Raw genomic sequence first — 13249 nt, forward strand, 5'->3', positions numbered from 1 at the left:
AAAAATACATTTACTTAATTAGTACTCCCGTAAAAAATGAAAAACTGCTAAAATAATTGCTTAACGACTGGTGACATCTGGCGGTTGTGACTACAACTTTTCCACCTTAGGTCTAAATTCCACTTTCCACAATAGCTTCCCTCGTTTTGATTTTTACAGAGACTTGCCATGTCAAGGTCATGTAAAGGTGTGTACGGGATTTCTCTATCCTGCAAATATACCGCCGGAGGCCATGCGTGAACCTCTGTCGTGCAAACCGCCGGAGGCTATGCGTGAAAACCAAATTTACCGCCGGAGGACATCGCACTTATGAAAAGGTTGCTTGAGGGAAACTGCTGTCGGTATAATGGCTATAGCTCTTGCGAGGAAAGTGGTTCAAGTCCAACTTTCAACAACATCGTTTTTCGTGATCATCTGTGTGCGGGGGAAGGGTATATGAAGCCTAGGTTTGGTAACGACCAAATATCGCGATTAAGAACTTTTTCACGCAAAAAACAATGACACACAACAATCAATTCCGTTTCAAAATAGTTTCCCATGGTATACAAGAACTAATGTAGTGGTTATAGATCTTATTGCAATTCAAAAGTACGCGACATAGCCAAATGTCGTGCGCAGCTTACGCCAATGCGCACCACTGTGGCCTATAGCCGAACTAGAAATTGTTTTATGCTTGACTAATCCTATACTCTTGACTACTTTTGAATTGCAATAAGATCTATAGCGCTGATTGATGATGAAGAGGATCATGGTTCACATCCCATTAAAGTATACCTTTATTAAGGATAAATATTGTTTTGACCTATGTTTTTGTAGCCATGTCTCAGACAAGTCAAAATTTCGTGAAAATCATAATTCTTTATATAATACTTTTTACCAGTTTTAATCTTACATCTTTATTTATATAATTGTTTTCTGATTTATATATAAATATTTTGAAAATATTTGTATTATGAAAAAGTGCCGGTTTTGGGTTCCCATAAAGAACCGTTAACCGAACGAACGAATCGAAACAACAAGGTAATTCTTCTGAAAATGGTTTGTCTGAATTTTTTAATTTCTTTTTTGGCTTTAAAAAAATCAACAATAAAGATTGCTTTACTAAAAAAGAAATAAGTTGTGTTATTCTTTATTAAATAAAACTTAAATTACAAAAAAACAAAGATTTTCCTTGTTTAGCCACATTATTTTTTCTACTTCGGTACTATTTTGAGTTAATTTAGATTTTTTTAAATTAAATACGAATCTTCATAAGGAATTGCATTTAATTAAAAAATTCTTAGTTAGTAAAAATTTGCATAATCCCCAAAATTACATGGTAATAGCGCTTTCGTAAAAATAGATAAAATCTTAAGACGTTGCTTTGTCTGAAGTATTTTTTAAATGAAAGATTCTTGGATTTGAAGTAAACTTGATAATTGCTTTACGCTAAGGTTTAAGTTTTTTAAAGAAATGCTAAGTTAAAAAGAAAAAAAATTCTCAAAATGTGCAACCCTCAACATATGCTCTGCGACTTAAGATAAGGCTGTGTCTGAAATTTTTTATGTCACCCATACCATTAAAACAGAATTTTTTTTAGAAAATTATGAAAGGGAATATAAACGTTTGGACGTTTATGCTGTGAATTGAAAAGGGATAAAATAAATGTATAACAAATATAAGGAGGCAATGTAATAAAAATAAGGAAAACTTAAGACATGTCTTTGTCTGAAATTTTTTATGTCACCCATACCATTAAAACAGAATTTTTTTTAGAAAATTATGAAAGGGAATATAACTGTTTGGACGTTTATGCTGTGAATTGAAAAGGGATAAAATAAATGTATAACAAATATAAGGAGGCAATGTAATAAAAATAAGGAAAACTTAAGACATGTCTTTGTCTGTTACATGAAAAAGTTTCAGACAAAGACTTGTCTTAAGTCGGAGAGGACATGTTGGTTTCTGTTGTGTTGTTTGATGTTTCTAGTCTCCTGGTTCTTGTGTTTCAGTCTTGGACTTCTCTTCTTAGTTCTTTATGAATTAATGGCTACTTGTGACGTTGCGCCGGAGGGAATCTCTGATCAGCTGATGTTCTCTCAGCTGTTTTTCACATCTCGTCTCTCGCCGTTGGTGTCGCCACAGTTGCCCCAATGTTTGTTATTTACTATACGGTCGTTGGGCATTGCTTTACGCCCTCCAACAAAGCGTTGTAGACGTGGTGGCGAGTCTGCAAGGAGAGCAAGATTGAAGAAGAAGTTCCTGCACTGCTCGCTGATTAACGCGAGATCCATTCTGAGCAATAAGTCTGTCATACAACACCACATCATCTTTCATGACCTTGACTTGCTGGCCATTACAGAGTCCTGGCTCCGTGAAGACGAGGGTGATGAGATCCTACGCGAATTATGTCCAGCTGGCTATGTATCACTTCAGAAGCCACGGGTGGGCAGACGTGGTGGAGGAGTTGCAATTATCTGTCGTGATTCCATTCGTATTCGCCTGCTTCATCTCGACTATGCTGCTACCTCTTTTGAGTTCATGGCAGCATCACTGACAATCAACTCCACTTGCTTTGTCCTACTCATCATTTATCTCCCTCCTTCATCGAAGCCAAGTCAGTTCATTGATGAATTTGCGAGTTTGCTTGAAGTACTGGTGCCTGCGCCGGGTCTTCTACTTATCGTGGGTGATTTTAACATCCATGTTGATGACAGTTTGTCCTCTCTCAGTCAGTCCTTCACTTCGCTTATCGGTTCTTTTGATTTGCGGCAGCACGTCTCTGATGCAAGTCATGTTGGTGGTCATGTGCTCGATCTAGTTTTATCGCGTGCGGCTGACAACTTCTTGTCTAAGTGCTATGTGTCCGATCTTATCACTGATCACTATGCAGTTCATTGGTATGCCAAAGCTCATCGTCCAATGCGTCCTGTCAAGGCAGTGCAGTTTAGGAAGCTCAAGTCTATTGATTTTGCCTCTTTCTGCAATGATTTATCGAGGTCGTCACTTTTCGCCAGCCCGGTGACTGATTGCCGGGAAGCGGTGATAGAATACAATGCCACCTTGTCTAGAGTCCTGGATGATCATGCTCCGCTTATAAGAAGATGATTTACCGTTCGTCCTGACAATTCATGGGATAGTGAGGAGATCCATTCTTCTAGAAGGTGTGTTCGGAGGTTTGAGAGACGCTGGAAGCGGACTAAGTTGACAATCGACAAGGAGATTATGCTTCGTGGACTTCAAGAGCTGCACAACATGATCAACAAAGCAAAGACAACGTTTCTCGAATCTCAGATACAAGAATCGTCTCGGAAGAAGGTGTCTCTCTTCAGGCTGATTGACTCGCTGCTTCTTCCCAAACCTGCCCTGTGCCTGCCTGCCCATTCCTCTCTCACGGAGCTTGTGGAGCGCTTCAGCGATTTCTTTGTCTTCTAAATTGTAAAAATCCGGGAGGATCTCGATGCTGCAGTTGGTCTATGGGTTCCTGAGGTACGCGTGCCTGTTGTTGCTTTTGTGTCCTTTGCTCCTGTTTCTGCTCATGATGTGGTGTCTCTAATTATGAATTGTCCCACGAAGTCTTCTCCTCTTGATCCACTCCCGACATTTGTCCTTAAAGAATGTTTGTCAACTTTGGCTCCTTGGATTGCTGACTTTGTCAATCTGTCTCTTAACACCGCGACTTTCCCCCATGAAATGAAACTTGCTCATGTCATCCCTCTGTTGAAGAAAAATGGTCTGGATCCTGATGTTCTTTCCAATTATCGGCCTGTGTCCCTACTCTCCTTTCTATCCAAACTTCTTGAACGTGTCGTTGCTAAGCAGTTAGTGAACCATCTGGAATCGCAGTCTCTTTTTGCTGCTGTACAGTCTGCTTATCGTCCTGGCCACTCAACGGAGACCGCTCTGCTTAGAGTTGTGAATGATCTACTTTCTTCTGCTGACAATGGTGATGCTGTGATTCTGGCTTTACTGGATCAAAGTGCTGCCTTTGACACGGTCGACCATGCTATTCTGCTGGATCGTCTTGAAGCTCGCTTCGGAATCTCTGGCTAGGCTCTCGCGTGGCTGTCCTCGTACTTGAATGGAAGAAGGCAATCAGTCAGTATTGGCGGAATCTTTTCTGTCCCAACTCCTGTCATCTACGGTGTCCCCCAAGGTTCAGTGCTGGGTCCTATTCTGTACATCTTGTACAATACCCCAATGCATGATATTTCAGTAGCATCGGGAATCATGGATCACTATTTTGCTGATGATGCCCAGGGATACAAGTCTTTTCGGCCATCCCCTTCTGCTGCCGACCAATGTCTAGCTTTCGCGACTCTCTCATCGGCTATTACTGAGCAAAGGAAGTGGTTGTCACTGAATCGTCTCAAACTCAACGAGGACAAGACGGATGCACTACTAGTCTCTTCTAAAGATGCTGTAAGGAAGAAAAACATCTCATCGATGCCACTCATGGTAGGTGATGTACCTATTTCTCCTTCGCCAGTTGTGCTGAATCTTGGTGTGCGCCTGGACTCCCATCTTACCATGGAATCAAAGATAACATCGTCTTGCAGGAAGGCTTATTTTCATCTAAGAAGAATTGCCGGAATCCGGAGATTCCTCTCTCGCTCTGCGCTATGTCAGCTCGTCCATGCCCTTGTTCTATCTCAACTTGACTATGGAAACTGCTTGCTAGTTGGCCTACCAGCAACAAGTCTGGTCAGACTTCAACGTGTGCAGAACTCGGCGGCTAGACTTATCTCTGGTGTTCGTCTTCGTGAATCTATCACCCCGACTCTTCGTTCTTTTCACTGGCTTCCTATTTATCAACGAATTGAGTTTAAGATAGCTGTGCTTGTGTTTCGCTGTCTCATTGGTCTTGCTCCTCTGTATCTTACTGCATTGATTAGTATTCGTGATTCTGGTCGTGAGACACGTTCATCTTCTAAACTCCTTCTTCACTGTCCCCGAACCCGTACGAAAGGCTTTGGTGATCGTGCCTTCTCTGCTGCTGCACCTCGAATATGGAATTCTTTACCCCTTGAGTTGCGCTTGCTAGCCCTTTTTCCCTATTCTTCTTGTTTTTCTCTCACACAATTCCGATGTCATCTAAAAACATTCTTGTTCCGAAATGCTTATGGAAACTAAGTGTCACATGTTTTCTGTTGGGAGCAATAGCGCCTTTGATCAGTCTATGGAAAAGGCGCTATACAATATCAAATTCAATACATTACATTACATTACATTACATTACATTACCTGAACCGTTGACTGTCTCCGTAACAGACACCCATGGTGTAATTTTCTACATTCTTCATGATTGTTTTTGCAGCTGAAACTCTAGAAATTTTATGATCATAGGCCAATTCAGGACGAAACATATTTGTTTTACATGAGACGAAAACTAGGAAATAGGAAAGTGTTGTTTCAATGGACAAAATGTAATTAAATGGATTTCAATCGGTATTATTACCAGAAATCAAATTAATGGAAGGAACGTAGATTGGGCCTATAATGTCAAGCCCACAGTTCGTTTGTGTTGCAGTTTTGAAATAGGACTAAACAGCAATCTTTTGTCCCCTCCTACAGCTCCCTCCTACAGGAGGTGCCAAGATGCTCTGTTTTACCCCGGTTTCCATGTCCCAGTTCATCTGGGTTTTACAACAATATTTATTTTAGTATCAATAAAATAAAAAACTAAACGTCTTAAATATTTTTTCAGATTCCCATTTTTTTAATTTCCCATAAAACAAGAAAAATAAATCGCAATTTCAAGAAATAAAGTTTATATCATAAATAAAACGTAATTAAACATACTCTGTATTTATTCCACAATCTTTAAACGAATTTTACATATTTTAATTCCCTTGTACATTATAGCCCCGTGTCCCACATAGCCCCGGTCTCCCCTATTTCGTCACACAATTGCTTTTACTTGTTTTGCTATCGTTCAACAGACAGACCACTTCTCTTTCAATATATCTAAAGAAATAAATGTAAATTAGAACTACAACGAAAAATTGTAGAAAGTTTGAAGTGATATTTTATTCTTAGCAAAAATTCTGTGGCTTCAATGTCAATAAATATTTGGGAAGCCCTATTCCCACCATTCCAGCATTCTCTTTTATTACATTTTTTTGAAAATGTTGTACTACAAGTCTACAAGCACGATTACTTTCCATTTTAAATATTTGTATAGCCAACGTAAGAACTATAAAAAAAAACTGAAAGACAGTGGCAACAATCAGCGTTGCCTCATTTATTTATTATAGAATACCCTACAGGGGGTGGGGATAAATATCAGTTGGAGTTGAACTGAAGATCAACGGTGGTCCAGACCACTGTTGAGCAAGTTGAACTTTTCAAGTTCAACTTCAAATTCAGCTTGACACAGAAATGGAGGTTGAACGGACCTCAAGTTCTACCACCTAGCGGCAGTTGACAGAAAAACGGCAGTCGACCTAACCAGTTCAACAAAAAGTTGACGCGAAAACGCACCCAAAGAGAGATAACGACGCGAGAAACGTATGAGTGACGTCGGGCGAGAGAAAAACCAAAGGCAAACGGGATTCAGAGACAGATTTGTTGTTTGAATTCTAACAGTTATTCAGCGCCGAAACTTTATTTTGCTAAGACAATGCCTAATCGGCTGGAAACCACAAATAATTGTGCTGGAAAGAAATTTTGAATGCTGTGGTAACAACGTCATCTTCAGGCGCCGAGCCTAGTCCGCCATTTGGAAGAGCCAAAATGCATGTGATGCTGCTTTCGGATTGTCCATTACTCCCCGAATTAAGGAAGAGACAAGAAGTTTTTCAACAGTTTGAAATTGTATTCAAAAGGCAATACTGAAGCGGTATTTCTCATTATTTACTCATTCTTCATCAGTCAATTCGGATTTTTTCAATTTTCTCACTTTTCAAACGGTGCTGACGACGTCAAAACCAATAAATTAGCAAGCAGTAATGACTTGAATATGGCAAGCGCGCATGGGCGAGCATTATGAGGTATCAAAAAGAAACAGGTTGAAATTAATTTCAACAGATTATGATGTTTTAATGTAGCTGGCCAAACGTGATTTGAGTGCCCTGAAATTACCATCTGTTACCATTTAATATATCAGTACGCCTTGCCTGTGAACTTGCGAAAACTCCCATCAAAAACTGGCTAAATATTACACGCCACAGAAAATGCTTATAAAACGGCCGATAAAACCTAATCCTCCAGAAGAAGGTGCCCGAATGATGTTACTATGACAAAAATTTTTGACGTTTTAAACGGAGACCAAATGGGATGGGATAATATTCTTACGGAAACGGCAACACAGAAAAAATATCTCCCAAGAAAGAAACAAAAACGTATGTCTACATCTAAATAATGGAAACAAGCAAATGGACATCCAAAATGACCATTCAGCAGCAAACTACGTAACGTAGTAAATCTGGCCCTAACTTTTCCGGACCTAAAATTTTTTATTAAATGGGGCCGGAATTGTAAAAAAATACTTCCGTTCCTGTCCCGTCCTTTCCGGCTCGCTGTCAAATTTGGAAGATGATGGAAATTCGACTCCTGTTAGATAGTTTAATTTTCCTCCATAAAAAAGACAAGAAGAAACAAAAAAAAACTCTGCTTGGTGGGAAATCAGCTATGTTGTTATGTAGCCTCATAATAAAAAGTCTACAATGGGCTCTGCACGATTACAATATTCTCTACCAAGAATTAAATAAATTTAAATACCCTGGTTTCTCGCTGAGAACTGGAGAGAAAACATAGAACTTCAAATGAAATCGCTGCAAACAAAACCAAATTTAGAACCTCGTTATTCCTCTTTCTACAGGGAATTTCGCTATTCTATTCCCAGAAGATGGCACATAAAAGCAAAGTGCGATTCTAACTCATAATTCTAGCTCTCACTGCTTCTAGTGATCTGATCCTCTCAGAAAAAAAAATTCTGCTGGCAACATTCGTTTTGGAATAAAAAATGGAGCTCGTACAGTTTTGTTTAGAAAATGCGCCATACAAAAAGTACGCAAAGTGAATGTCTATTGTTTTGCGTTTTCCGTTAGCGATGTATGAAAAGTTCAAGGATATTTTTCTTCCTTTCAAGAATTCTGAACAAGAAAAAATACTCCCCCTATTTAAAAAGAATTTTAGACCAAGGCCATTATTTAGTTAACGAAGGTTATTGTATCGTTCAATGACAAATGTGTTATATCCTGTATGGCATATTCCATTCGTTTTATAATTGATTTAAAACTTATGTATTATTTATTGAGTAAAAAATATGATTTTGAGCATATTTATTATACCCACATAGTTTATATTGGGTTTATGAATCAAAATAAATAATTGCAAAAGTGCGAGAGAGGAAGAATCTGAAAAGAAGCTTCCAAAAACACAAAAACAAATTTGATAGGAAGAGGATATTCGATAGACAAGAAAAGAGAGGGCTGATTTCAAATTCGCGTTTTCTAGCTGCGAATGTTTTTTCCCGATCTTGATGAAAAAATCGTTTCCTATTTGGATCACACCGGGTTGTATCATATCGGATGTTTCGGAGAGAACCCGACCGAAACTCGTACCTCTCTTAAAATAAAATAAAAGGCAATTGAAAATCCAAATCCAGTCATAATGGATTCAGTGACAAAAGATATAAAGAAAATATAGACAACAATAGTTTTATATACCTCAAATTTACGAAACATCAACGAAAGGCAGTCAGAAGTTTGGACGCCTTTTATCTTTTCTCTAGGGACATTATTAGGAAAAATATGTAGTAGTAACTCAAGAACTATCAGGGAATAATCGGACGAGCCTGAAAGAAAAAAATCTATTACAAAAAATATTCTCGTCATTATAAATTATGGTGCTAACGAAAATCTTCTTTGGCTTGTTTTGCTGAAGCAATAAGTTCCCTCGCGCTAGTTGACGAAGCGGTTTTTTCCAAATGTTGATTCAGCCTCCTCTATTATCGAATCTTCATCCCATGTTTGAACAAGCCTATCTAACGGCTTCCCAGTTATAGCTTCAAATTCTTCTAATACCTAAAACATACTATATGATTCAAAGTGGAAAAACATATTAAGACAAACAAAAACCTACTGCTTCATGTAGCGTGATTAACATCGGGTATTTGTTTAATATCATATCAGCCGTTGTCTTTTTATCCTTCACAAAATCCCGTCGGATTTTGTGAGTTACAGTCAGGCAATGCAACATTTTTTGCTTGTTGGCCCTTGTTGGTGGTTCTCATATATATTTCAGCTTCTTTGACTTCCCTTGGCGAAAATGTCTTTATTCCAGTCAGCGGCGAATTAGAGTTGTTTTTTAGAATTTTCTTCTTCTCACGGCTTCTCTTTTGCCGGACATACCGCTCTAGAGTCCCAGTTTTCGTTACGGGATCGTAAAATATTTTCTATTAGAGAAAAATTTAAATATAGTTTTAAAGACTGCTGGGATTAAACATGATTACTGAGTAATCTAAATACTGAATTTCCCGTGTTGGGGAAAAATGCGTAATAGATTCGGCCATTTTCGCGAATTCCTTTGGGCTCGGGTACTTATCTTTCCGTCTAATTTTCAAAGTTAATGCATAATCATTAAAAAAGTAAATTATTAATGCCCTTAACTCTTTGCAGTTGAACATAAGCCAGCGACCAGTTGCGTTCATAATTAATCTAGTATGAATTGACGAAGGTGTCTTTTCTTTTTGGATTGCTTCCATTAACACGGCTCCTTTTAATCCTCGAATTCCTTTCCGCATGCTTACAATTATGGTCTGCAATGGATAGTACTTGTCCTAGTTTACAGTAAACCCGATGACAAAAAAAGCATTTAATGTAATACCTTAAATATTGACTATAAATAATAGCTAGCTTGTTAACTAGCTTTACTATTGAATTAGAAATTCATAGTTTTATCAATTTCTATAGAGGAGAAACGGCCTTACGTTCATGTTTTCGTCCTGGTTAAGGTCTGGCATTTCTTCATCTTCATCTGAATCGTTTCTAATCGATTCTTCTTCTTCCACCTCATCGTTTATCGACTCATGATTATCCTAATTCTCTAGATCTTCCATTCTGTTGTCAGACAGCAATCTTGATGACTATCCCCGACACTATCCATCAATTCTGCATCATCACCATTGTCTTGGTCTTCCATCTCACCCACATCTTCAACCCTTTCTACTACTACACCATCTTCCTCACCCTCTGTACTACTACAACAACTTCTTCAACCCTTTCTGCTACTACACCAGCATCCTCACCCCTCTGTATTTCACCAGCTCCGACACCCATCGTTATTACATCACTAGGCGCTTTAAAAAACAAGCGAGTCCCATCAGAATGCAACTTAAACAATATTTTGTCAGACTTGACGACGGTTCCACGTAAGTTGACAATTTGGCATGGTCCGGATAAATTGAATTCTACCTGTGCTTAAATAATGATAAAAACGCTAATTACTACTTTTACACAAATTTCGTAAGTAGTTTAATTAAATACTGTATCACATACCTTCAGAAATGACCTCTTCAAGGGTAGAAGCAACAACAAATGCCATATCCGTATTGCAGTTGGAATTAGGATTCCCGATACAAGGGTCCATCCACAGACTTAATTCAAAAACTGACATTGTATAAATCACTGAGTATAGACTTCAAAACGATAATAACTAGTAAAGCGCTTACACAAGACTCAGCATTTTCTGAGAGTGTCGAAATATTTCTCGCTCCCGGCGCCCTCTGCCCGTAATTTCGGTGCAATCGTAAGATTTTTTTTTAAGGAAGGAGGGGGCTAATAAGAGGCTAACAAACTAAATATACGCCAACCTTAGTATTCAGCATTCTTTTAGCAAGTCTGTTTTCGTTTCTGCACAAACGAAGATCGATATTTTCGCACTAAATCAAAAATAGTTTTCTTCAAGTTCACAATTTCAATTAAAATTTTTTTGTTCATCTATTACAAATTACGAGTGTTTCAAGTGAGTTTTCAGAAGCGAATATTTGGGAAAGAAAGAGGAAAGGTCCAATAGACCTTGGAGTCGCGCCCTGGTTGGCAGCACCCATTTTTTAGTCCACTCTTTTTCTGATTTGTCTAGCTAACATTTGCCAGTTATTTGTGTGTGTGTGTTTAACGTGATAGTGAATTTGTTGTGCATCGTTTCGAGTCTCTTTGAGCGTCGTTCTTTGCTTGTGTCAGTGTCTTTGTCGTTGTTTTGTTTCGATGGGCAGTGTGGTGATGTCCGCCATTAAGTGTCTCTCACGCGATTTTCTGGTTGCCGCCGGCATGTCCTGCGGTAATGTTCGTCTTCCCTGGCCTGTCTACAGTTTCCTGAACGCTTGCGGTCTCTTTCGGCGCACGCATGCGCGCACGAGACGTGGTGGCCGTGGCGGTGGCGCTACTAGACTGATAGTGCGACAACGCTCTCTGCTAGGTCTTGTCAATGCGCGCTCTCTTCTGAACAAGTGTGAACTGATTTCTAATCACTTAATTGATGCCCGTCTTGATCTGCTGGCAGTGACTGAAACCTGGCTTAACAGCGACATTGGTGACTCTACTATAAAAGCGGCATGTCCGGATGGCTACACCGCTGTTCAGCTCCCTCGTCTGAATCGAAAGGGTGGTGGTCTGGCTCTGATCCATAAATCCTCTATTGAGGCTAAACGACTTCCTGTGACCATTCATGAGGCCTATGAGTGCATGGATCTGTTGCTTTGTTTTCGGTCGCAACGTGTTAGACTATTGATCATCTATAGACCGCCTTCCTCTCTACCTTCTCGTTTCTTTGATGAATTTTCTTTGACTATGGAAGCTGTCTGCTCTACTCGTGATAAGCTAGTCGTCGTTGGGGATTTCAACTTTCATGTTGATCTGGTGGAAAACTCGGTGGCACAGTCATTTCTCGGTCTCATGGAGGCGTTTGGTCTTACGCAGTGTGTTGCTTCTCCCACCCATATCAAGGGCCATACACTTGATCTGGTATTTACTCGGGATGTAGACAATTTTGTCTCACATACATGTGTTAGCTCCCTCATAAGTGATCACTATGCTGTTCAATGTTGTCTGGCCGTGCGCACACCTAGGTGGCTTATCGGCCGTACGCTCTTTCGATCGTTTAAGTCAATTGATAGTGATCTCTTTGTTGCGGACCTGATTGGTCTGGACTTGTTCACTGATCCGGCTACTACTATCGATGGTCTCATTGATCAGTATAACGTAGGTGTTAGTCAAGTGATTGACAAGCACACCCCATTGAAAGAGAAACTGATGGTCCTTCGCCCCGCTAATCCCTGGATGAGCGATGATGTGCGAGTTCTGAGGAGAGAGCTTCGGAAAAGAGAACGAATATGGAGGATGAGGAGGCTACACGTCGACTTTCAGACCTACCGGGAGACACAGATGAAGTATTCTCGTCGACTTAAGGCAGCGAAGAAGTTATTCTACAGCAACAAAATTTTGGAGTGTGGCAGTTACGCTAGGGCTCTCTATCGTCTTGTCAACAACCTGATGGGTAAATCTGATGTGCCCACATTACCGAAACAAAAGCTTCCTGATCGGAGTGTTGCGCAGGAGTTCAGTGTCTATTTCTCCACCAAGATAGCGGATATCCGCTCATCCCTTGACTCTTTGGCCAAATCTAGGAATTCTGACAGTGCCGTTGAAGAGGAGTCCTTCCTTTCGCTCTATGGCGAAAGTTGTTGTTTGGATAGGCTATTGCCGGTAACAGCTGAGTTTGTGATAAATCTCATTCTGTCTTCACCTGCAAAGTCCTGCTGCCTGGACCCACTTCCTACTCCTTTGCTAAAGAAGTTTGTAAGTACCTTGACCGCTCCAATAACGAGAATTGTAAACTCTTCGCTGTCATCTGGTCGGTTTCCTGATTCGCTGAAGCATGCTGTCATCACGCCTCTTCTTAAGAAACCGTCACTGGATCCCTAAGATATGGCCAGCTACCGCCCGGTGTCTGGCCTTTCATTCCTCTCGAAGCTTATTGAACGTGTAGTTCTTTTTCGCCTCTCATCGCATGTCGCTGAATTCAATCTGCTGTCTCCTAGTCAATCTGCGTATCGGATGAACTACTCGACTGAGACTTCCCTGCTTTCCATCCAGAACGACCTACTCGTCGCTGCGGATGCTGGTTTGGGTAGTGCGCTCCTCCTCTTGGATCTCAGCGCCGCATTCGACACGGTTGACCACCGTATTCTGATTGAGAGGATGGCTACAGCTTTCGGTGTCTCTGGATCTGCCTTAAACTGGTTCCGGTCCTACCTCTTTGGCAGAAC

The 13249-nt window shown here is 40.1% G+C and overlaps 1 protein-coding gene across 1 annotated transcript; it reads left to right on the forward strand.

Moving 5' to 3' along the window:
• Positions 1 to 11204: 11204 nt before the first annotated feature.
• Positions 11205 to 12905, forward strand: LOC124196173. The gene has a single exon (XM_046590988.1). It carries the CDS (start codon positions 11205 to 11207, stop codon positions 12903 to 12905), a length of 1701 nt encoding a protein of 566 aa, XP_046446944.1.
• Positions 12906 to 13249: the final 344 nt, after the last annotated feature.

The sequence above is a fragment of the Daphnia pulex genome, chromosome 6, assembly GCF_021134715.1.
Source record: "Daphnia pulex isolate KAP4 chromosome 6, ASM2113471v1".
Lineage (NCBI taxonomy): Eukaryota > Metazoa > Arthropoda > Branchiopoda > Diplostraca > Daphniidae > Daphnia > Daphnia pulex.